Source organism: Stenella coeruleoalba (assembly GCF_951394435.1).
Source record: "Stenella coeruleoalba genome assembly, chromosome: 14".
NCBI classification, from domain to species: domain Eukaryota; kingdom Metazoa; phylum Chordata; class Mammalia; order Artiodactyla; family Delphinidae; genus Stenella; species Stenella coeruleoalba.
This window is the reverse complement of record NC_137160.1, coordinates 24,548,032-24,574,069: the sequence shown is the minus strand read 5'-3', so window position 1 is coordinate 24,574,069 and position 26,038 is coordinate 24,548,032. Positions and strand designations below refer to the sequence as shown.

At 37.2% G+C, this 26,038-nt stretch overlaps 1 protein-coding gene across 2 annotated transcripts in view; it reads right to left on the bottom strand.

Annotated features, from left to right (window-relative positions):
• The window catches only part of DYM (dymeclin), a 377,292-nt gene that overhangs the window by 162,572 nt on the left and 188,682 nt on the right, over positions 1-26,038 (bottom strand). The window contains exon 14 of one of the 2 annotated variants that reach the window (XM_079941933.1): positions 8,240-8,404. The exons of the other annotated variant lie outside the window; for it this stretch is intronic. Coding sequence (XP_079798059.1) covers positions 8,240-8,404 — 165 coding nt within the window. The remainder of the gene's footprint in view (positions 1-8,239; positions 8,405-26,038) is intronic. 2 annotated transcript variants of the gene reach the window in all.

Genomic DNA, 26,038 nt, shown 5'->3' with positions numbered 1-26,038 from the left:
TTCAGTAAGATGAAACTCTGATCTCCAGAGACTTGGATTCTACTTCTAGCTTGTGTGATCTTTGCCAAACCATTTAACTTCTCCATATTCTCCTCCAATTCCTCATTTTTTGTAAGATGGAAATAAATTTGTTGTCAATCTCACTTAGAGGGATAGGATTAGAGTAAATGTCATTCCCACTCTGTGGCCAAACTGAAAAGGATTTACCTTTCTCATCATGAGTACAATGATTTAGTTACTTACTGCCAGTAGGTGAAACACTAACTTCTGATTTACATCACTGCCTATTTAAATTCTGGAAGTCAAATAAATGTAAGGCTGGAATCGTGACGTGCCAAGGCATGGAGAATGGGTGAAATCACTTTTCTTCCATATATGGGAAACCCTGTATATTTAAGTCTGTTAGACATTCAGTAACCAAGAATATTTCTGTAATAAGCAGTTACGCAGGTCTGCATGTCTGAATATGTACATGAAATTCCCTGCAAATGGCAGCCCCAGGGAAAGAGCATCCAACTTGGGGATTTTGTATCCATTCCAAATCCTCCACACATTGCCTAAACTGCATGAGAAGTTTTAATTTTGTTGTTTAGAGTGTTCATCTTCGGGAACTCTTGTTACACCTACACACCACAGGTACATTAACTAAGACTTGAGTGCCTCCTTTACCAATGAAATCTATACCAAGAGCATTTGGTGGAAAAAAAGATCTATTACCACTCTGGGGGATCAAATATGACTTTCATATTGTTGTTTCCTTTCTGTCTTATTTTGTTTCCATATGGAAAAATCTTCATAATATCCTTCTTAGACTAAAATTTTACTTATCTGTAACGTGTAATTTTCCTTTTTTTAATTAACCATTTTAATATCTTCTTTTGGAAGTGTTTTTACATATATGTACATTGAATATTTTCTCGCAATCATTATTCTTACCAATGTCCTTGGAAGAGCAGAGAATTTTAATTTTCATTAAATCCAATTTACCAGTTTAAAATTTTTTTTTACTTAGTTAATAGGTATCTTTTGTTATGTTTTACTGACTTAATCTACATTTCTTCCCTCTGGACAATAAATTGTACAGTGCGACTTGGCGACATTTTAGTGTCAATCACTATGTCATGCTAGTATAACAATTTATTTTGAGAAGGGTTTTAATGTTACTGTTGATCTTCAATAAATCTTACCAATATTCTTATAAGTAACACACTGAAAATATTTTTCTAAATGTTTCCAATTAGGTATAGTGTAATGAATATATTTGCTTTTCTACTAGGTAATTTTGAATTAAAAAGGAAGTTAAATAGAATTTTTAATACACACAGTGATATATTTTTTTTACTTCTTATCTATATTTCTGAAACTTCATTCTGTTACTACTATGACAGCTACTAGCCTCCACAATTTATTTATGCCAAAGGACAATTTTTCGGTGGGAGGGTGGTAAAGCTTGTAAGAACTATTCTAGCTTCAAATTATTTGAAATGCTGTATATGATTATGGTGTATAGTATTATGTTTAAATTTCAAGAGACAAAATTTAACGTAAAATAAGCTTACTGCTTCCTCTGAGTTTTTTCTGCTTAGCTAGAGCCACCAGATAAAATATTTTTGCATTTTTATGAGTCATCTTTCAAGCCATGTTGATATTGCTGTGATGGTCATGGTTTACCATATAAATCCAAAAGGTGAGTGGAAAATTTGTAGAATATTTAACTGAGAGCAAAAAAGCAATGCAATTTCACATATTCAAGAATTAAGGAGCCTTCCTTTGGCAGGCAGTTTTACTGCATATCTGTAGAAAGTATGACAAGAATACTTCATTATCTAATGATGCTACCTTGAATGCCATTTTGAAGATATAGTAGCATTAAAACAGGATTGTCATCTTACTGCTTCTGGTCAAGTAATCGCTGAAGAAGTGGTCATTATTAGACTAGGCTAGTCTGCAAAAAAGTTAATTGTAATAAACTAAAGCATCTGTGCTCATCAGATATGAAGCACCTGTTGCATACTTAAGTATGATATTACGTGCTAGGGATTAGTGGATAAAAAAGCATACATTTTCTGCCCTCATGGAGCTTAGAGTCTACTCTGAGAGAGACAGAGAGAGAAAGAACATGTGTGAGAGAGAAAACATAGTACAATATTAAGTATAACAATGGATAAGGGAAAATCTGAGGAAGTAACAAGTGTAAGAAATACAGAGTTGGGGAAAGAACATTCTAGACAGGGAAGAGCATGTAAAAAGCCTAAAGATGGAAATAGGGTCAGCAAATCCTAGACAATAAAAGAACTGGTGTGGCTAGAGGATGTACCATCCTCAGGGCAAAGGGAATCCACTGAAGGGTTTCGAGCAAGGAAGAGCAGTAATTGGATTTAGAGTGCCTGAACATGCTTGCTAGGTGAGGCATTAGGGGTGGGAGTGGGAGTGATAAGACTGGAGGAGGAAAAACCAGATAGGTTTTCTCAGTCTAGGTGTAAGAGAAGACAGTTTGAGCTAGAGTGGCTGGCAGTGGGCACAGAGAAAAGAAGGCAGATACTACTTACATTTTGGATACAGAAATGAAATGAATAGAGTCAGGATGGATGTAGGGGGTGAGGAAATGAAAATGCTGAAGATTTTCATGGGATGGGCGAAAGTAACTTGATGGATGGAGACACCATTTACTGACATGGAGGAGACTAAAAGAAAAGGTTAATGGAGAAAGGTTAAGAGTTCACCTGAAAGATGGGGCCTGTGAGAGCTGTGAGTGGTGATTATAGCATGAAGACGGCTGACAGTATGGGACTGGAGCTCAGAATTTCAGCTGGCGTTATCCATTTGAGAAGTAGTGGCACTTGCATGACATGGAAAGTCATAGAAATAGACAAAAATGCCTACGGTAAGAGTTTAAGTGAAAGGAGAGGAAGACCTTAGGATCAAGCTTTAAGGAATTCTAATATTTTTAAGAAGAACCTAGAAAGAAATGGCAAAATGGTGGGAAGAAAGCCAGGAGTGTAATGTCACAGAAGCAAAGAGAAGGGTGTGGGACAAAGCTCTCTACACCTCAGCTCTGAGACCAAGCAAAGATGGTGGCTAGGTTTGTCAAGCTTTGCCCTCCTCTTTTCTCTAGAATGCACGGTGACGATTCATTCCTGTACATCTTGAGAAGAAAAAAGAAACCCCCAAATCTCCGGATCAAAACACATACTAATTTAGAATAGTGATTTAAAAAAAATTTCACTGCCTATTGTTTATTCCTCCCAACTTTTCTGATCTGAATTTACCTGTCCTATTTTGATTTATACAGCACTGAGTACTAAGGCAATAAATCTTAAGACTGAACACCACATTACAGAAAATGGGATAAGCTTGATGACAAGATCAAGTAGTGAATATGTAACTCGAAAGGAAACCGTAATGGTTTAAGTGGGATAATACATTTCATTCATGCCACAGAAGTGGCACAAAAATCAATAAAGCACATAGCCACAATGGAATTATTAAGACAGTATCATATGCATGAAAAATTATGACTATGGCTTCAAATATTTATTCATTACAAATTCAGTGAACAGCATACACTATGACAAAACTGTTCTACTAATTTAAAAAACCTCTCTTGAGGAAGCTCATTAGAATATTATCTTAGATTTAGATTGAAGAGGCAATCCTTTCAAAGCAATAAAATGGCACTGGATGTGATTTTTTAAACCACGATATAAAAGACATACCAAATAGGGTAAAAGCACTCCTAAATGTGAAAGTTAGACAGAGAAATGACTTAATGTTGTGCTTAGAATTACAGACCCATTCTCAAAACGAAAAAATAAAGAATTAATAAAAATTCTAACATAAGCCATGGGAGAAATTTTCTGTGATCACAGATCAGGGAACTCCTATCTATTCCCATAAATCACACTGCAAGTCTTTGTCAATTAATAAAATGACATTATAATATGTTAGTAGGGGGAAAAAAAAAGAAAAGCCAAAGACATAGATTTTATTTGGGCAGTGGAGAGAGGGCACAGAAAAGGGAGAGAAGAAACTTACAATTTAAATTTGCATAATTAAAAAATTATTTTTTAATTAATTTTGCAAACTTAATTTTGCAAAATAAGCAAACTTATTTTTAAAAGAAATGTCATATATATTTTACTAATGTTCCACAACTATTTTTATACATTATCTAGTTTTTGTCCACGTGCATATAATTTTACAGTTGTATTAACAGCAGTACATAACTTTATATACTTTTTCCACTTAACACTGTACCAGATGTTTTCCGTATTTCTACTCATTTTTCCTTATAATATTTTTAATGGGTGCAAAATATTCCATTGAGGTGATAGGATATAGTTTACTTGTGGTTACTAGTGATTAATTAAAATTCTCAAATGCTCACTTAAAATTCTAAATTTGATTTCTACAGATGGCAACTCTTAGGTTAGTAATCTGAGAGTTGCTCTCAAGGCTTGTGTGGATAAACAGGAGAAGCTACCAGGTCTGAAAGCCTTCTAGCTTCATAAGGTTTGACTTAAGAGTAAGGTGGGCCAAAATCAATACATTAAACTAAGAATAAATGTAAAGCCCTGCAGTTAGGTTAAAAAAAAATTAAATGTGCAACAGGTCTAAGGAGATGTGTGTTCAGGTGAAAAAGATCTGGGAATTTTACATGAACTAAGGTGTGCCTGCTTTAAAATGGGTAGTTTGTCTTAGGACAAATTAACAGAGTAGAATTTATAACTATAGTTCAGTTTATAATTTATATAGTTTTCATTTATGAAGGCCAAAATTATAAAGTACAACTGGAATATCACGTCCAATTCTGGGTACCAAGTTTTGTGATACGTGCTGACAAATATAATTACCCAGAAAGAGAAGAAGAGGGCTGAATAACCGAAAGCTGATTTGTCTCTGTAATGTTGATGGAATCAGGCTATTTAAGTTAAAGAAAAAGCTTTAAGGGGAGTCATGACAGATGTTTTCAAAAACCGGAAGGCCTCTGATAAGCAGCAAAGTTTATACATTTATGTGTTTCTCTCAAGCAGAGCCAGACCAATACATGAAAGTTACTGGCAGGCAGACTTCACATATGACAACCTTTCTAACAATGAAACAGCAAGAACCCTACCACCTCCCGAAGTAGGAAGCACCCAGAAGCTCTCTCTCAGGGATGCTATAAAAAGAACTCTTACACTGGAAAGAAGTTTACAGTAGAATGACTGAAATTTCCATCGCAGTGATTCGTGTTAGACTACGGTAAAGTTCCTTCCTAAGGAATAGGCTTATATTTCTCTCTAGGAATTGAATTACCTTTTAAACAGTCTGCATAACCACAAGCTACTTGAGGTAGTGAACTGAGTCTGAGATTGCTCCTTTCAGACATTTGGCTTGGTTTATCCTTCCATACAACATAGCTGAAAGAAAAATCTTTCAACTGCAGGGACTAGATCACACTTGACCACGTGTTACTGTGTATGCAGGATGTTCATCACTTGCAGATGAACATGACACAAAGGTGACCAGACGTCTCCTTTTATGCGAATCCCGCCCACATTCTGAAGTCTGTCCCAAATGGAAGCATTTCCTGTCCACTGTCTCAGCCTGCAAGTGGTGGATGTTAAGCCAGTGGGAGAGGAGGAGGGGCCCAAGGCCCTAACCTCTGCACTTGAGGAAAAGTAGACAGGGCCAGGCAGAAACTGGATGCCAAAAGACAGCACACACCTCTGATGCAAACGCCCTGTTACAAGATGAGAGAAGACGGGAGATGTCAGAGAGGAGACAGGCTTGCAACGGGGCAGCATTTCAAAAATGCTACAAGTGTTCCTGGCATCAGAATGTTTCCTTACCCAGGTACCTGGGCCTGACATTTCTTTACCAACGTGTCCTAAAGGCTTTTCAGTGCTGACGAGGACGTTGGATTGAAAAACAGTCCCTTTGGAGGACTGATGCTTTAAAACTCTGCTAAGAATACTGAGCAACGTCCTGAGGACGAGAAAGGACCCGGAGTAGGGATGGGCTGAGGTGGCCCTTTGAGCAAAGGTGGTGAATGAGGACGAGGAAAATGGGAGAGAAATGCTACAGCAACTCAGAAACTGAGGGTGGACTTAACTCTGCCAGGAACTGGCTGAAGGGGGCTTGGGAATCGCACGTTGCTTTCATTAGCCATGTGGTACCTTCATCTTCCTCCTGTCAACTTTCCACTTTTGTTCCTTCCTACTTTGTCTTCCTCATCCTTTTCCTTCTGTTTTCTTTCATCTTCCCAGTCGACTGTGTGTTTCTGTCTCCTGTCTGCTCCTGTGAGGTGAGGGGTGTGACTCCAGAGTACAGCGGCTCATGGTCACACGTGGCAGATGCTAAAACCTGCTGCAACTAGTGTTAATGAACAATGCCCCAGGCATGAGGTGCTATAAGATGTATAATAAGGAATAAGGTTCAGTGTCCACTCCCAGGAGGCTCACAGTCCGGTAGGACGGATACGATGCACATGAAGACACACAGAAAAACAGAAGCACAGTGTGGTGGGAACTTTATGTGCCAACTTGGCTAGGCTATGGTGTCCAGCTGTTTGGTCAAACACTTGTCTAGACGTGGCTGTGAAGGTATTTGGGTGTGTGATTAACATTTATAATCAGTTCACTTTAAGGAAAGCAGATTACCCTCTGTAATGTGGGTGAAGGCCTTAACAGCAAACACTGAGGTTTCCTGAGGAAGAAGGAATTCTGTCTCAAGACTGTAACATAAAAATCCGGCCTGAGTCTCCAGACCACTGGCCTGCCCTATGGATTTAGGATTTAAGACTGAAACATCAACACCTGAATTTCCACCTAATTTCAGACTCACCCTAAAATAAGTCTCAACTATTCTCTCTCTCTCTCTCTCTCTCTCTCTCTCTCTCTCTCTCTCCACACACATACACCCCTATTGGTTCTGTTTCTCTGGAGAACCCTGACTAGTACACTAGTAAACAAGGGCAAAGGCAATTATGGTGTCCAATTCAGAGGTTCAATGATTAGTAGCTGCTCTCTCCATTCTCTGAAACCAGACAAGTTCTGTCTCCAGGTCCAAAGAGTATTCACTTAACTGATATTCACTCACTTTATAAGCCAGTTGAAAGTCACTGGCTTTAGTTTGATAAATTCTCCTATATTATACACATAAGAGTTGATCTATTATTTCCACTTGCTTTTCTATCTGATTTTTTTCATTTCTTGAAAGTGTCGTTACTGACCCAGTAAGAGTCTGACCAACATCATTATGAGAGTCTAAAATTTTTCTGCTACCAAGAAAAGGATCTGTCACCTTAGTTGTCACACTGTCTTCAATTCCTAATAATCAAAGTGTTTTCACTTAGATATACTGTGTAGTCTGAAGCTTTCCTATGCGTCTTCACCTGAAAAGATCTATTTTAATTCTAAATGCTTGCTCTTTTCTAGAAGGTGGTCATGGAGTTTTTTCCGTCTTCCTCTAAATCAACTGGCAGCGAAGACACTGCCCTCAGGCATCATACTTGGCTAACAGTATAGCGCTGGTGTGCGTCATCTCTGACTTACAGAAAATCTGTGTTAGAAATGTCAACTTCAAGTACAAAGCAGTAATGTCATACTGCCCCTCTACTGAACAACAGGAGTTGATTTCCTCTGATACTTGAGATTGATGGCTTGTCTCTTTCTTACTGCTCCCATCTCCATTAAGTTTAATCTAGATTCATCTAGGACATGTTGCAACTTGCTGATTTTATAACCCCTCTGTATGTAAATGAAATGAGTGAGAAATACAAAATCCCAATGAATAATTTCTACCTTCTTATAAAATCAAACCTGCTCAGCTGAACGTGCCTCTATCAAAACACGGGTGCAGCCTCACAGCCAGCTCTCAGCTACACGAGCAGAGCAAGAGAGAGACCTCAAAATTCATATGTAATTTCATACATAAACCAGACAGAGCCCTCCCAACTATTATAAGTTAAGCCTAAAGCTTTCCAAATGAAGCAAAGTAGAGAAAAATTCTGTCAAGTTTATATGACAACTATGTGGCTAAAAGCTTTTCTCTCTCCCATGAAACATAACAAAGTACTTAAGACATTTATTTAAAAAAAAAATCCCAGCCACTTTTTAAAAGAATTATTTAGTATCACTTCAAATATAAATTTCCTCCTTAATCATGTAATTGACATGTATCCCATTAAAGCATGCAATCATCAGTCAATACACAGCATGCAGCATGCAGTACATGGACAGCATAGGTTAATAACCTGGAAGCATAGGATCTGAGAATGTGAGAGCAAGTTAAAGACAAGAGTTCCTCTCCATTGTCACTGAGGGTCGAGAAGCAATGTTGAAGCGTAGAACAGTGAGAGTGGGGAAAATACAGTTTGTCCAACACATAAACATATCTCCGCAAGTGGCGGCAGGTATAACTGAAAGACAAGGGTAAAAGGAGAAAAACAGAAAGAGAGGAGTTTTCCTTTGAAAAAATAAATCATTCTCAATGACCTCAAAGCTTTCTGTGTATTTTCACTAGATGGTGCCCAAGAAAAAAACAACTGTAAAAGAGAATATTAAAAAAATTAAAAACAAGAAAACAACCTGATTTTTTAAAAAAATGGACAAGACCTAAGCAGACACCTCACCAAAGATTTACCGATGGCAAATAAGCATAAGAAAAGATGCTCCACATCATATGTTATGAAGGAAATACAAATTGAAACGAGATACCACTACATACCTATGAGAATGGCCAAAATCCAGAATACTGACAACACCTAATGCTGCCAAGGATGTGGAGTAACAGGAATTCTCACTTATTGCTGATGGGAATGCAAAATGGTACAGCCACTTTGGAAGACAGTTTTAGTTTTCTTACAAAACTAAACATACTCTTACCATATAATCCAGCATTTATGCTTCTTGGTGTTTACCCAAATGAGATGAAAACTTATGTCCACACAAAAACCTGCACATGGATGTTCATACCAGCTTTTTTCATAATTGCCAAAACTTGGAAACCATTAAGACGTCCTTCAGTAGGTAAAAGGATAAATAAACTGTGGTACATCCAGACAGTGGAATGTTATTCAGCACTAAAAAGAAATGAGCTATCAAGTCATGAAGAGACATGGAGGAAACTTACATGCGTATTACTGAGTGAAGGAAGCCAATCTGAAAAGGCTACATAATGTATGATTTCAACTCCATGACACTCTAGAAGCAGCAAAACCATGGAGACAGTAAAAAGATCAGTGGTTGCCAGGAGGTGGTGGGGAGGAAGGCAGTGCACAGTGGATTTTTAGGGCAGTGACACTCTTCTGTAGGATACCATAATGGTGGATACACGACATTATACACTTATCCAAACCCACAGAATGTACAACGCCATGAGTGAAACCTAACGTAAACTATGGAGTTTGGGTGATAATGATGTGTCCAAGTAGGTCTACCAATTATAACAAATGTATCACCCCTGGTACAGAATGCTGATAGTGGGGGAGGCTAAGTGTAGGGGCGAGGCAGGGGCATATGGGAATTCTCTGCACAATCTGCTCAATTGTGCTGGGAACCCAAAACTGTTCTTAAAGAAAAAGTCTATTTAAAAGGAAAAAAAGATACACTGACAGAGGGAAAAGTCTCAAACTATCATGTCATTAGTTAACCATATAAAATTTGCCTTGGTAGAGCAAAGAGACATGAGATATTTTCTCTTTGCAGTATTACAAATACATTCCTGGAAGATAGGTAATACTACTACAGCAATGTGGAAGATGCCATGGTAGAGGGAATACTAGGGGTCAGAAAACTTAGAAATCTAGATCCAGCCCAGCCACCGGCAGCTTTATAACAGCTGGTACTTGATCTAAGTCTCAATTCCACAAATTGCAATATGAAAGTAAAAAGTTTAAATTACTCCAAAACTTTGAAGTGATATTATAAAAAGGTAAAATAGTAAGAATTTTTTATTATTATTATTATTGCCAGAGCAATTTCACGTGTATCACATTTCAGACCACTTAAAAACAACAAGTTTGAAAGAGGAAAATGCCAAGTCAATCAAGGTCAATTAACTAAATAGTGAATACATCAATTGATATGCCTAGACTATTTGTCTTTGAGAACCATGTCTGAAAAACCATACCAAAAGTCTATCAAAGTTCCTAAGGAGGCAACGGTGATTTTTAAAGTGTGGTGGAACTCAAAATAAAACTAAGAGACTGAAAGATTAGAAACAGGGAAATTTCCACAAATGGACAATCCAATCATCCAACCAACTAACCAATCAATCAACTAATAAGCCAAGCAGTACCTACTATCTACTGCATGTAGGACAGTGCTCGACACTAAGGACAGGATGAGGAAGAGAATACACACAATTATTACCCATAGAGAGCTTACAAGATAGAGGGAAAGTAACAAAATTCCACCATAAACTGTGTAATTTCAAACTTCGAACTGCAATAAGCACTCTAAAGGAAAAGTACAGAATGCTTTAGAGGAGTAAAAAGAGGAGTAAAATGGGGATCTCCTTGAGATGTGGAGGTTGAGAAAGGGCTCTTGCAAAGTGAACTTTAAGCTGACATCTTAAGGAAGAATGCAAGTTAGCTAAATAAAGAGTGTGGGCTGGGAGGAGGGGACATGAGTAAATTAAAAATCTATTACAAATAATATATGAATGTGGCAAAAAGAGTGGGCTCAAAATTAATAGTCTTCCTCTATTCAAAAAAAATCAGTTTTTAAAGAAATACCATGATTCCATTACAATGACACCAAAAAATGATGAAGTATTCAAGAATAAATCAAAAGTTATGCACAAATATGTATGAAGAAAGCTTTAAAATGGTAATAAGGAAAAATTTTAGACTCGATAAAATGGAAAAAAAATTTTTTAGACAGGAAACTCTAGGGTTGTAAAGTCACCAAATGTTAATATGTTAATCTAAAAATTTATATCCTCACAAATATCAGTAAGATTTTTTAGAAACTAGACAAGTTAATTCTAAGGTTCATATAGGAAACTGAACATTTAAGAAGAGCCAGGGTGGGGGGACTTCCCTGGTGGTGCAATGGTTAAGAATTCGCCTGCCAATGCAGGGGACACGGGTTCGAGCCCTGGTCCGGGAAGATCCCACTTGCCGCGGAGCAACTAAGCCCGTGCGCCACAACTACTGAGCCTGTGCTCTAGAGCCCACAAGCCGCAACCACTGAGCCCGTGTGCCACAACTACTGAAGCCTGTGCACCTAGAGCCTGTGCTCCTCAACAAGAGAAGCCACCACAATGAGAAGCCTGTGCTCCGCAATGAAGAGTAGCCCCTGCTCACCACAACCAGAGAAAGCCCGTGCGCAGCAGCAAGACCCAACGCAGCCCAAAATAAATAAATTAATTTTAAAAAAATGGCCAGGAAATTCTGAAAAACTAGAGTTATAAGATGGGATTAGCTCTGCCACCTATTAAAAAATACTCTAAAGCGACATTATCAGAAACAGTTTGGTATAGTGCACGAGCAGACAGAACACCAGAATAGACTCAAATAGGACAGGAACCTAGTATAAGATAAAGGTGGCACTTTAAAACAGAAAACCAGATAAGGTATTCAATAAATGATATTAAGTTAACTGGGTAAATAACTAGAAAAAAAATATAGCTGACTTTCTACCTCACCTCTTAAAATAAATTCCAAGTTGATCAAAGCCTTGAAAGAAAAACACTACTACAAGAAAGTTCAAAAATAAACCATACACTGAGAGTCATTTAAAAATAAAGACATAAATTTGACCACACACAAAAAAAGGAAAACATGAATGGAGGAGACACTTTTCACTCTTTACCTTTTGTACTGTTTGCACTTTTTGCCATTTTCATGTATCACAGAAATAAATTAATAACTAATTAATTTTTAAAAATTTAAAGGGGCACAGGAGTGATACTTTCAATCAGAGGGAATATTCTAAAGCAGGGAGATCTAGGCGAGTTCATGGATCTGAAAGAAGTTCAGTACAGCTGCTGTAACAGTGAATACATGGTCAAAGGTAAGGCAGGCGCATGCAGGCTATGTGCTATTTTAAAAGATTTATCCTATCATGGAAAATTAATGAAGGGATTGAACGGAGAGCCACTATATCTGATTTACATTTTTTTAAATAAATTTATTTATTTTTGGCTGCATTGGGTCTTCATTGCTGCACGCGGGCTTTCTCTTGTGGAGAGCAGAGGCTACTGTCCTTTGTGGTGTGCAGGCTTCTCACTGTGGTGGCTTCTCTTGTGGCAGAGCATGGGCTCTAGGCACGCGGGCTCAGTAGTTGTGGCTCGCAGGCTCTAGAGCACAGGCTCAGTAGTTGTGGCACACGGGCTTAGTTGCTCCACGGCATGTGGGATCTTCCTGGACCAGGGCTCAAACCCGTGTCCCCTGCACTGGCAGGCAGATTCTTAACCACTGTGCCACCAGGGAAGTCCCTGATTTACACTTTTTTTTTTTTGATTTACATTTTTTAAGATACATTTCTGCAATGCAAAGATAAAATTGGAGAGGGGCAAAAGTTGAAAGATAAAACTAAACAAGGGCAGGAGTAGAAAAGCAAAGAACAGTAAGAAGCTACTGCAACAGTTCAGGCAAATACTGCTGATGGTTTAGAGGACAGGTACAGCAGAGTAAAACCAGTAAAACCTGCACACTGATTGGAATGGGGGACGGTGCCAGTGTAGGAAGATATCAAGAATGACTCCCTGATTTCTGTATTAGGAACTGAATGAAAGTAAACTTTCTGAGATAGGAGAAACTGAAGGAGAGACAGGTTTTATGGAAAAGATCATGAGTCTGGTTTTGAACATGTACGGTATCAGATACTGTAGTTGTGAGATGTCAGTAAAAGTTGGTATATGGGTAAGTTTGAAGCTAGGAGAGGTGTGGACTAACTAACCTAGAGATACAGGTAGATAGAGACATAGAAACACATATGGAAATCAAAACTCTGAGAGCATGTATGAGATCACCTATAGTCAAAGTGATGAGACAGAAGCACGACCCAGAAGTTACAGCCTTGCCAGGTGAGCGAGGGAGAGGGAGAGGGAGAAGGAGAGGGAGGGAGAGAGGGAGAGGGAGGGAGAGAGAGAGAGGGGAAGCGGGGGGGGGGGGGGGGGGAGAGGGAGGGGGGAGAGAGAGAGGGAGGGAGGGAGAGAGAGAGGGAGGGAGGGAGAGAGAGAGGAGAGAGAAGGGAGGGGGGAGAGAGAGAGAGAGAGAGAGAGGGAGGGAGAGAAGAGAGAGAGGGTAGGGTGGAAAGAGGAGAGAGAGAAGGCAGGGAGAGAGAGAGGAGGGGGGAGAGAGAGAGAGGGGAGGGGGAGAGTGGAGCGAGAGAGAGAGAGAGAGAGAGAGAGAGAGAGAGAGAGAGAGAGAGAGAGAGAGAGAGAGGGGAGGGAGGGAGAGAGAGAGGGGAGGGGGGAGAGAGAGAGGGAGGGAGGGAGAGAGGAGAGAGAGGGGGGGAGAGAGAGGGGAGGGGGGAGAGAGAGGGGAGTGGGGGAGAGAGAGAGGGGAGGGGGAGAGAGAGAGAGAGAGAGAGAGAGAGAGAGGGAGAGAGAGGTAGGGAAGATGATAATGAATACTAAGTGGTAACTAGAGTGGCAGGAAGAAAATCTAAGAGTGTTGTCAGAAATCAAGAAAAGGAGTGTTTCAAGGTAGCCTTGGTAATAATACACCTTTAAGATAATTTCCAAATATGCTAAATAAATAATAACTTTTCAAGCCATATGATTGAAATAGTTAAAAATATTTTTATAAACAGAGCTACTGTTCAATTTAGAGAAGCTCCTTCCTATTAATTTAATCATCTTGAAATATTCTTCATTATTTTTAATAGAGAGTGAATGGAAATAGCCCAGGTGACCAGCAGCCATGTGACAGATGTATTCTCATTGCGTGAGAAATCCTTTAGCTTCATACTTTTAGCTTACAACAACAACAACAACAAAAAAAAAACCAAGAAATGAACAAAAAACAACACAACTAGCTTTTCGGAATTACCTTTTAACCACTTACAACTCTATCATGAAGTCTGTCTGAATATTTTCACAGCAATTGTAAAAATGGTAAAAAATGAATTCAAAATTCAGTAGACCCTAGACTTTGAAATTGCTATTTTGAATTCAGCTCAATCTGTAGTCCTTAAATATAAATCAAGGCACAGAAAATTGGCTTTTAATTATATTCAGTTGTCATTATTAACTAATTTTTATGAGCATCCACTGGATAAATAATATTTATTGGTTGCTGAACGAGACTTCAGTTATGAAATTATTTTAAAGGCATGCAGTCTACGTAAAATTAATAAAATGTTTCAAAAGGTACAAATATGAAAATGGATAAAAAGATATGATGTTGTATTTACTTCAGCATTTTACACAAAAGAATACCTTCTAATCATTACTGAAAAAGTTATATGGCGTCTGATTGAAATCTTGCTGAGACAAAAAGATCAGCATCTTGGTTACCTTTTTCTAGATGCTCTAATTTTTGAATATTCTTAGAACACAGTGATAATATTACTTACCTTCCATGAATGGAACAGTATAATATTTTTTGATGAGCAGAGGTTTACATTAGAATTTTTAGCAGTTGCTCATATTAAGCTGGTGACCAAATGTAACGCATTATAGGACAATCTTTCCAATCCTTTATTTTACAACTGATCTTTGGAACTTAAATTAGGAAATGTCATCTTGCAGTGCTTGGTTTCATTCTAATATGTCAAGCTAATTTTGAATATGAACTCTGTGACTTTGTCATCTACTAAACTGAGAATATCTCTCACGATTTCTTCTAAGAAAATCATTAATAGAAGCACTGAATAGAAACAGGTCAAGGACAGACCTCCTAGAAAAATTCACTAGAGATCTCTGTGTTGGCCATCAGCACATAGAGAAACACTAATCAACAGTATTTTCATGTTTTTCAGCCATAAATATATGAAGGAGGAATGTGAAAAAAAATACTTTCACATTTATGACCTACTTATGTTTTTTGTCCCCATATTCCACCACGGTAATTAAAAACAGGTATCAGAATCCCCATTTAACAAATGATAAAACTGCAGAATAAAGAAGTGACATGTTAACCATCCTGTCAATTAGTAATGGAAGAACTCTATCCAGTGGAATCCACCAACAATGCTGTCATGCTCCAGCCCGAGGCTTTCTAACTCTATAAATGAATATCCAAGCCCAGGACCCATCTGCTCTGGAAGTTCTCCAAGTCCTATTCCTGCTCACTTCTCCCATATAAAAGTATTATTAAGAAGCTGATGGGCTTCCCTGGTGGCACAGTGGTTGAGAGTCCGCCTGCCGATGCAGGGGACACGGGTTCGTTCCACGGTCTGGGAGGATCCCACATGCCGCGCAGCGGCTGGGCCCGTGGGCCATGGCCGCTGAGCCTGCGCATCCGGAGCCTGTGCTCCGCAACGGGAGAGGCCACAACAGTGAGAGGCCCGCGTACCGCAAAAGAAAAAAACCAAAAAAAAAAGAAGCTGATAATGTCCAAGATATGGTAGCGTTAGAAAAATTTTTTTAACAGGTTTACAATTAAATAGATATTGTTACTGAGTCCTAAAAAGGACTCCAGGACTCAATCCACCAAAGGAAAGCAAAAACTTAAGAAAACATAAAAATTGTGCTCTTTAAAAACGCGAATCACCACCACCTTTAACAAGCGATCACAGTGAATATTAACATCAGTAAAGTAAACCTTATGTGTCTCCTGATATGATCACAGTAGAGATTAAGTCTAACCACACGGAATCATCAGGCAAATCCAAACTGAGGGGCATTCTTTATTTAAAAAAAAAAAGGGTCTGTGTTTTTCAAATTTTGAAAGATGAGGAAAAACCAAGGGGCTGTTCTGGATTAAAGAAGAATAAAGAAGACAACTAAATGTAGTATGTGATTCTGGGATTGGATCCCAGACTAGGGTAATAAAAAGGCATTTTTTTTTTTCCTAGAAAGGAAATTAGTGGGGCAAATGACAAAATTTGAGTGCCTGTAGATTAGACAAGAGTATTTTCTCAATGTTAATTTCCTAATTTTGAGAAATATCTTTTTATTTTTAAGAAATACACACTGAAGTTCTTGGTGGTAAAGGTACATCTTGTTTATACACTTATTCTCAAACGTTTCAGAAAAAAATAGGACACACAATGATACAGCAAATGTGAAAGTTTTACATTTTGGGAATTTGAGTTAAAGGTAAATAAGAAATCTTTATACGATCTTTCCAAGGCTGCAATTTAAAAGGTTTTTAAAAACAAATACAATATTATAACATCAAAAAACTTAAAGAAAACCAAACTAGCCTTTTTGATATAGTGAATAACATCCATTTTAAGGTTATGGAACGCAAACCTAGAGCCCTCAAATGTCATCCTGACCTCTATACTTAAAGCTTAGGACATCAGAAAAACTAGAGTGTGGGAAGTAAGCAAATGTGGTCTGGAGCTATCCCATAAAAAACAGTCACTGTTACTTAAGAGCTGCACTTTCATAAAAAATAAATTCTCTTTAGTGCCTTCTTACATGAAAATGTCCAAGATTATGCAATGTATAGTTCTGAAATGTTACTTGATATGGTTATGCCTCACCAAAGTAAAATAGGAAAAATTCTGTCCTAGAACAACATTTAAGTCTGTAAAAGATCCCCAAAACCACAAGCAAGAAGAGTGATGCTCTAAAAAGAACCCAGGGTCAGGCTTTCTAATAATGTATTTTACAATACTTTGACAATAAAATTACAACATAAAAATGAGGTTACCAGGGGCAGGTTAAACTTTATGGACTACCTAGACTATTCTGTGTATCCCTTTCCAATCTCCATTTTTGTTTCTCCCTGCCTCCCTTCCTTTCTTTCGAAAAAGCTTGTCAGCAGATTCACCAGTAGGTTTAAAATACCAAGAAAACTAAATTAATAATAAATGTTTAGGACCAATTTGAAGAAAATTATAAAAATTTACTATTGTGCATAAAAGAAGTTTTCAATAAATGAAGACACACCAGTATGCTTCTGCATGGGAAAACAAAATACAAAGAATGCCATTATCCTCCACAGATTAAAAATCGCAATAGGAATGTTTACTTTTGACAGTGTAACTCTCTTACAGTGATTCCTAAATTTCTTTTATTTAAGTGTTCATCTTAAAAGCCAATAAAAGATATGGATCCCCTTACAGGAAAATGCAGCAAGTCACATACACACAAAATTTTATATAAAATTTCAGGATCTTCATGGAATGCCTGAAGCCCATTCATATGATCCCTATGTCCCAGATTTATGAACTACAAGTACTGAGCTCCTGTGTAGAAGAAGAAATAGGTAAAAGAGCCAAGAAGACTTTGAAAAAGAATAGTAATTAGGAGGGATTTAACCTTATGCTATTCAAATACATAAGTCTATAATAATAAAAGTGGAAAGAAAAGTGCTAGAAGAAAAACAGACATGTGAATCAATATGACAGCTAAGAAAACCAAAAAACGGAATCTAGTATGTGCTAAGGGTTGCATTTAAACTTTGTAAGGGAGAGGGATTTTTTTTTGATATGTGTCTGGAAAAACCAGTAACATATTTGAAACAAAAAAACCAAAAAAACCCCAAACAGACATATTTCTTACATAGCAAATCAAACAAAATCCACCAAAGGACCAGAAGAATAAAAGAGGGAAGTGGGAGATGTGGCCATAAGAAAAAGGATTATTGATGTTACTTTATAAACATTTAAGATGTCAAAACAATCACTAAAATTAAAAGGTAACACATATATTTATAACATAAGACAGTCAATTTTTCCTTGTGTCTATAAAGAACTCTTTAAAATCAATAAATGAAAGATGAAAAACACAACTGACAAATGAACAAAGTGCATATGCTGGTAATTCATAAAATATACAAGCAATAAACATTTGAAAACAATTTACTCTCACTAGTGATTAAAAAAACAAAATTTCAAGAATGAAGCACCAATTTTTGGCTATCAAACTGGAAGACGTGTTTTTTAAAAAGAAGCTGATGGGGATGGCAAGAATACAGGAATATGGACGTTTTATGCACATGGGCTCTGATCTCACAGAACATGCATTTGAATAGGAAGGAAGACTGAGAACAATTGAGTAAAAAAAAAAAAATAAGAAAATTTCAGTTAATGAAATAAAGAAAATATGAACAAGGGTGGTGGGAGAGGGGACAGAGGGGCTAACTTGTGTTGTTCAGAAAGATTGACCAACGGAATGACATCTGAGCTGAGAAATGAATGCCTAAGAGAACTACAATTTCAACTTCTCGAGTATTTCATAATATTATGAGCTAACTTACATTCTTTACTCCATAGCTGAATAAAAACATTTGATATTTCAACTGAAAGAGATATTAATAAATCTGAATAGGGCTCAGACATGAACAAGATAATGAGTTTTTTCAGTGGACGGGACTGGAAAAATGATGACGCCTGATAATGCGGATCTGTGATTTCATAGTCACAGGGCTGGGAAGAGCCGAGCGGTCGTTTTATCCAGTCTTCTACCCACAACAGAATGTCCTTCTAAGCACTCCTGCAAGTTTTTCATATTGCTCTTACTATATACATCTTTAAGCAAAAGGGAACTCTCTAATTTGACAGACAGCCCCATTCCACAGATAAGTGTAACAATTAGAAAATTGTTCCTTAAAGTAAGTTAAATTTCTACCTAGTTATGACATCTGGAATTAGATACACAAAGTCTAACTTTTTTCTCTACATAATAGCTTTTGACTGTATAAAGAAATTGTGAACCCCTTAATTTTTTCTTCTCTCATTGATACTAAACATCTGTTCTTCTATCTTTCAAGAACTACAGTTTCTAAATTCTTCATCAGTCTTATTACTCTTCTCTGGACATTCACATTGATTAATAACCTTCTCAGCAATGTAAGAAAGGCAAAGAGGAGTATTTTCTCACTGATAGTATTTACAATTGATAGTAAAATGGATACCAACTTTTAGTTGGTCTTACTGTAGTTTTAAAATTCTTTACGGGCATAGACAATACACTCCCTTATTGCCTAAACCACTGATATCATCCACTGCTTAGTACACCACTGGTTATTCTTAAAATACGGCAACATAAGTGAACTCATCATATTAGATGTGTTGTGTTTCGGGCAATGATGAGAAAATTATATTCTATCAGTAAAGCTCAAAATAATTTCAAAAACTAAAATTAAATCAAAAAGAAAAAACTCCCTCAAACTGAGAACTGAAATGAATTTAACTGTATATCAAGTGATGATAAAACTACACAAATAATTATTTTGTATAACTTTAAAATGTAGAATTGATCCTACATACTCAGTGGGATATACTCTAGGGACAAAGAGACACCAAAAATCCTAAAGTTCATTCACTGACAGTAGCAATATTAACATTATTTTGAAACAAATATACATACATATACACACAGAGAGAGACAGACAGACACGAGAGAGACACACAGACATATAGAGACATATTTAGTAGGATAAAGAGGAAAAATATATTAATGCTGTTCAAACAATCAAATCAGAATTTATGTTAAATAATCTTAAATTTGAATCAGAACTAACAGTATAAACTTTTTCCTTTTCAAGAATTTATATTTTCCTAGCTTTGTCCACTAAAGAGAGCTATAAGAAATGACAATCTCCTTAGCAATTAGCACCCCTATCACCTACGAGCCAGACTGTGGTTTCTAAGTATCATTCCCACTAAAAGAAACCAGAGTCCTTAGAAGAATGGCTGTTTCTACGTCTGAGACAGGAAATGTGCAAGATGGCCTGAGACATCTTATTGGCCTAAGAGCAAGGAAGCAAGAAAACTATCAAAGACAAATGGGGTCCTATCAAAAGGACACAGAGACAATACCATACGAGGTCTGCCATTGGCCAAAGATAGCTCAATAAGATATCAGAAAAATTACTCTGCAAGTGATTGAAACACATTACACACACACACACACATACACACACACACGCAATATATATACACTGAAACATATTATGTATGTATATATAGAGAGAGACAGAGATCAAGGAGATCATAATAAAATAAACAAGAAACAAAGATGCATTAGTTATGACTGGAGGTAACAAGGGCACTTAAAGGGAAAGAATTAATTAAGCATTAATCCTGTCTTTCTAACTAAACCTAACTGGAAAAGAATCCTACCTAAAAATATGCATGTACTATTATAATTAAAATTTTTCCTTCTGGCAGCCTATAATGAAACAACTAATTTGGTCAATCATCAAGAGATGAAGCCATCACATATATGAACAATGGTGAAAGTCAGAACAAAGGGAACACGTATCCTATGCAAGTAAAAGACAGTGTGGCAGGAGCTGACCTTGTGGGAGAAGAGAGGTAAATGGGGCCAGGTTACCCAGGAGTTTTGTCTTTATCCTAAGAACAATGGCAAGCAACTGAAGTCTATTAAGCAGAAGAGTTACAAGATAAGATTTGCATTTTGAAAGGAGCAGTCTGGCTGCAGACAGTTGAGGGAAGATTTGGTAACAGACCAGTTCGGAAGTTACTGTAGGGAACTAAGGCAATGGAGTAAAGGAGAGAAGCGAATGGATTTGAGACAGAGTTACTAACAAGACTTGCTACTCAATTGGATGTGGCAGGTAAGAGAAAGGGGGTGTCAAAAAATAACTCCCAGCTTTCAGGCTCACATAAAAGATGATGTCATTCACTGAGGCAGGGAACAAGAAAGAGGACTGGGGAGCGCTGGGAAAGGGCAAGATTTACATTTTGGACGTGCTGTGTCTGAGATGACTCTGAGAAACTTGAAAGATGATACCACGTATCTGATTGGACCAAAAGGTTTCAGCGGTCTGAGGACAGGTCTAGCCAGGAGATATGCGTTTGGGAGTCATCCACATATAAGTGGCAGCGGCTGAGATCACCTACCAAAGGAGTAGAGGGTACGGGATCTAGGATTTATGTACTAAATGCCAACATTTAATAGTGTAATAAGATCACGTTAAAGCTAGACTAGAGGAAGACAAACTTCCACAGAATTTTGAGGAGTGGCAAAAACAAACAAACCGATCAACCCAGAAGGAAGATGAGGAAACCAAGAAGAGATTATCTTAAGGAAAGAGTAGTTAAAAGTGTCAAATGCAACTGAGAGGACAAATAAGACAGAAAATGTCTCCTTGATTTAGCAATATGAAAGTCATTGGTGACCAACAGTCCCTTTTTAGCAACATAAAAAAACACCATTCATTAAAACACAACTCTGGATATAAGACTTCTGTTTAATACCACTGATTAGCTCATTTAAGTGCATTAAATACCATTAAGTTGCCAGGGGTGATTTCTGCAAACCAAAAAATTTTAAAAATAGCTCTCACACACATAATTTTACATAGGATAAAACTTACAATCAGTGTGGATATCTAAGGATATCCAAAAAATTAAGCAAAATAAAATCTGGGACAAGTGTCAGGAAACTACACAGCAGTGGTGGAAGCACAGCCCTTGAATCATTTAACTCCCTGGCAGCAGAAGTCATTTTTCCTGGAGCGAAATCTATTGCCAGCAATGAAGATCCTGGGAATCTCTAGTATGAAGGATTAACAAACTGGCCCAAACACTGGAAAATACATTGAAAGGAACAATCTAGTACTAGCTCAGAAGGGATGAAATGACCTAATATCCCACTGCCAGGTCTAGAAAGTAATAGAGATTGTAATAATAATAAAAAAAGGACCTCTTCAACAACAATATAACACTATGATATAAACTTCTTTTCTGTGACTTGTTTTATCTCATTTGCTGAAGAAATTCAAAATAAGAAAATCCCCTGGATTTGCAGTGTAACACAACATTTTAATCAGTTAGAATTTATACTATCATTGATACTTGAAATTTAATTAAATTCTCTGATTTAAAAATCTTCTAATAAGCACTTTCATCCTAAATTAGCTACTTATTTTGGGATATAAATGCATCAATAAGGACCTACAACGTGAACATTTTTAGAAATTTTAAAAATAAGCAAATATTTCAGGTCTTCTACCCATTTTTTAATAGGATTGTTTGTTTTTTTTATGTCGAGTTATTTGAGCTGTTCTTATATTTTGAATACTAACCCCCTATCGGTTATATCATTTGCAAATATTTTCTCCCATTCAGTAGGTTGTCTTTTCATTTTGTTGATGGTTTCCTTTGCTGTGCAAAAGCTTTTAAGTTTAATTAGGTCCCATTTGTTTATTTTTGCTTTTATTTCCTTTGCTTTAGGAGACAGATCCAAAAAAACAGAGGACATTCAGATGGCCAACAGGCACATGAAAAGATGCTCAACATTGCTAAGCATCAGGGAAATGCAAATCAAAACCACAATGAGATATCATCTAACACCTGTCAGAATGGCTATCATCAAAAAGAACACAAATAACAAGTGCTGGTGAGGATGTGGAGAAAAGGGAACCCTCCTACATTGTTTGTGGTATGTAAATTGGTTCAGCCACTGTGGAAAACAGTATGGAGGTTTCTCAAAAAACTAAAAATAGAACCACCATATGACCCAGCAATTCCATTCCTGAGTATATATGTGAAAAAAACCCAAAAACACGAACGTAAAAAGATACATGCATCCCAATGTTCATAGCAGCATTACTTACAATTGCCAAGATACAGAAGCAACCTAAGTGTCCATCAACAGATGAATGGATAAAGAAGATGTGGCACATATATACAATGGAATATTACTCAGCCATAAAAAGAAATGAAATTGAGTTATTTGTAGTGAGGTGGATGGACCTAGAGACTGTCATACAGAGTGAAGTTAAGTCAGAAAGAGAAAAATACCGTATGCTAACACATATATATGGAATCTAAAAAAAAAAAAAGTTCTGAAGAACCTAGGGGCAGGACAAGAATAAAGATGCAGATGTAGAGAATGGACTTGAGGACACGGGGAGGGGGAAGGGTAAGCTGGGACGAAGTGAAAGAGTGGCATGGACATATATACACTACCAAATGTAAAACAGATAGCTAGTGGGAAGCAGCTGCATAGCACAGGGAGATCAGCTCGGTGCTTTGTGTCCACCTAGAGGGGTGGGACAGGGAGGGTGGGAGGGAGACACAAGAGCGAAGAGATATGGGGATATACGTATATGTATAGCTGATTCACTTCGTTATACAGCAGAAACTAACACACCATTGTAAAGCAATTATACTCCAATAAAGATGTAAAAAAAAAGATGTGGTACACACACACACACACACACACACACACACACACACACACGTGCAATGGAATACTACTCAGCCATAAAAAATAATAAAAGTTTTGCCATTTGCATCAACATGGATGGACTTGGAGGGTATTATGCTAAGCAAAATAAGTCAGACAGAGAAAGACAAATACTGCATGATATCACTTATATGTGGACTCTAAAAAATACAACAAACTAGTGAATATAACCAAAAAAGAAACAGACTCAGATATGGAGAACAAACTAGTGGTTACCAGTGGGAAGAGGAAAGGGGGGAGGGGCAATACAGAGGTAAGCGATTAAGAGTAAAAACTACTGTCTATAAAATAAGCTACAAGGATATATTGTATAACACAGGGAATATAGCAAATATTTTATAATAACTATAAATGGAGTATAACCTTTAAAAATTGTGAGTCACTATACTGTACACCTGTAACATATAATACTGTACATCAACTACATTTCAATTTAAAAAAGGGTAGGAGGAAGCAGTAAAAAAAATAGGCAAACATTTTAGATGGCAATTTCATGATGTCTTTGTAAATGTACTTGCTTCCTGATTTTAAAATATTTGTTATAATCAGATATATATTTGGTAGTATCTATAGGATTAATCATACTAACTTTTAGGGGCAAACTTTATTTCCAAGAATGTTTCTGAGAATCTCAACTTTGCCTTTGATTACAGTTTACAGAATCTCATTCTCCTTTTTATAGAAAACAAAGTAGTTAAAAGCACTGATTTTCACATACTATAAAAGCAAAGGGGATAAGGCACTTGAAAATATATATTTTTAAGTTTTGTAAACATTATGTGTCATATGTACCAAATATCTAAAAATATTAGACTAAGCAGATGGAAACTTACACGGTACTCATTAAGTATAACATCATCCCTTGTTTTAAAGATGATGTGACAATCTATATTTACAGGTGTGGATAAACAAATCAATTTATTACCGGCATTCCTTTTTACATGGCATATGTATTTTAAAAAAGTCTTTTGACTGTGGACAAGGCAACCATTTAAAAAGAATGTCGCCGTGGCTCTCCATTATAGATGTTTGCTCCTACAAGTATCCAATATGGCCATGCAGCAATGTGGAGCTGGCTTGTTCCCAACAATGCACAGTTATCCTATATGGCCTGAAGTTGTATTTCAACGTGTTAATAGTGTGCTGTTCTCTACCCTACTTGTGGTCTAATAACAAGGTCTAAAAAAATCTACAAATGCAGACATTCATTTCAAGTTCCTAACGCTTTCTTCTCACGAACTTAAGAGTTGGGAGGAAGGGAACACTGATGGAAATTTCATAAGGAAAGAAAATTTACTTGAAAACAATTTCTTGATTGGATTTCTTTACAATTTATATTTTGAAAGAAACATTTCTATATGTCATTATGTTCCTTCCTTGTGTTGAGGGAAGTGGTAGATTGACAGAGCACACGTTAAAGCGATGACGCCCACAGATTCCAAATTGGTTCCAGTGGGGGTGGAGTTGATTGAAGGAAAGGAAGACCTAAAGCACATGTTCATTACAGAAATAGCTATTAAAGACAGAGAACTTAGCCTGAAATTTTAAAAATTTATCTTTACATATCATCTTGAGAAATTAAAAGACTTGTTTTCAAAAATCTAGTCTTCAGGGGACATTCATAATGACTATATACTAGATTCAAAAGTGTCCCTCAGTCCACACACATCTGTCTACACTAAGTAATCTGGGGTATAAACGCTAAGAATGTAATAGAAAGACTGGGTTCACAATGAAATAGGTATAAAATAGTATATTCAGCACATTTTATGACCATCAAAAAGCTTGTTCACTTCTATGGTCATTATATTTTACAAACACTCTCTTGACAAAAAGGCACAGAAAGATTTACAGCTATTGTAAAATTATTCTGAAAAATCTGAGTTCTGAGTCTTAATTCTCAACATATATGCCATAAGTATTAGATCAGTGAAGTTAGATCATCTGGAGCCATGAAACAAAGGCCAATTCTGTTAAGACTGATTAAATATGTCACATCCTTTCTATAGCAGAGCTAGAAAAATACACACAAGATAAAATGCTATACAATCAAGAGTTGGAAATCTATTGAGGTCATTAAAAATAAGAACAAATCTTCACATATAGAAATTATGCTAATAACCCATCATCAGAAGACCATTTTGGAGTCATTTTTCAGTGTGCTCATGGATATACACTGGAAGAACCACATTCCCTCAACCTTTCACCCACGTGGGTGTGGTGACACACACCATACCCACATCTGTGAGCTGGCAGGCAAGGATCACGGGAGTGGTCTGTTACAGGAATGTGGTCATCATGAAATTGAAGAAGCTCACTGGCGTAGGTGGGTGGAGATGAAAAGCCTGATCTTGGTCTCACCAGCTCAATGCTCTCATCAGCCTAAATGAAGTATTAGCCTTTCTGCCACAGTACCTGACAGACACGCCAGGACACCTATTCCTGGGGGAAAAGACAGGCATGTGTTCTTTTGCCTCTGGGTCTTTGCACCTGCTGCCAACTATCTGGAGATGCTCATTCCATCTCCTTGTCCTTTTGGCAATTTGGCAAACTCCTCTTCCTCCATTCTGTAAGTGTGACTCTCCCATGAGGCTTTCCCTGACTGCCTCAGGCACATTCTGGTGCTTTCCGTTCTAGGTTCCCATTTTGCCTTGTGCTTACTGCCAATACACAACTTAACAAAATGCATTTGTAACTGTCTTCGTATCTATCTTCTCTCTCAACCCTAACCTCTTTGAGGGCAGATCGTGAATTTCTG